General features: G+C 38.1%; 1 protein-coding gene across 1 annotated transcript; it reads left to right on the top strand.

Annotated features, from left to right (window-relative positions):
* Positions 1 to 328, top strand: LOC119593367 (60S acidic ribosomal protein P2-like; the record flags this gene model as incomplete). The annotated part of the gene is given in 2 exon segments (XM_037942297.1): positions 1 to 204; positions 305 to 328. Coding segments are annotated over 2 exon segments (193 nt in total), but the record flags the coding sequence as incomplete, so codon positions are not given.

The raw sequence follows: 328 nt of genomic DNA, 5'->3' as shown, positions 1-328 counted from the left end.
GACTGCTGTCTTTAATCAATCTCTTCATTTTCAGAATGCGTTACGTTGCTGCTTACTGTCTTGCTGCCCTTGGAGGCAAAACTGCCTCAGCCAAGGATATTGAGAAGATCCTCGACTCAGTAGGTGTTGATTGTGATGCTGATGAGGCCAAGAAAGTAGTATCTGAACTTGAAGGGAAGGACCTCAAAGCTGTAATTGCTGAAGGTGTGTATGGTATTTACTTGCTTCTTCAGTTTTATTCATTTCAGGTAAAATCTTGTACCAAAGCAATAATTTTTAAAAAATAATCTTAAAATATTTTTAGGTATGGTGAAACTTGGATCCATGC

This window comes from Penaeus monodon, chromosome 32, assembly GCF_015228065.2.
Source record: "Penaeus monodon isolate SGIC_2016 chromosome 32, NSTDA_Pmon_1, whole genome shotgun sequence".
NCBI lineage: Eukaryota > Metazoa > Arthropoda > Malacostraca > Decapoda > Penaeidae > Penaeus > Penaeus monodon.
The sequence above is the reverse complement of the archived record's forward strand: the minus strand, read 5'-3'. Positions and strand labels throughout refer to the sequence as shown.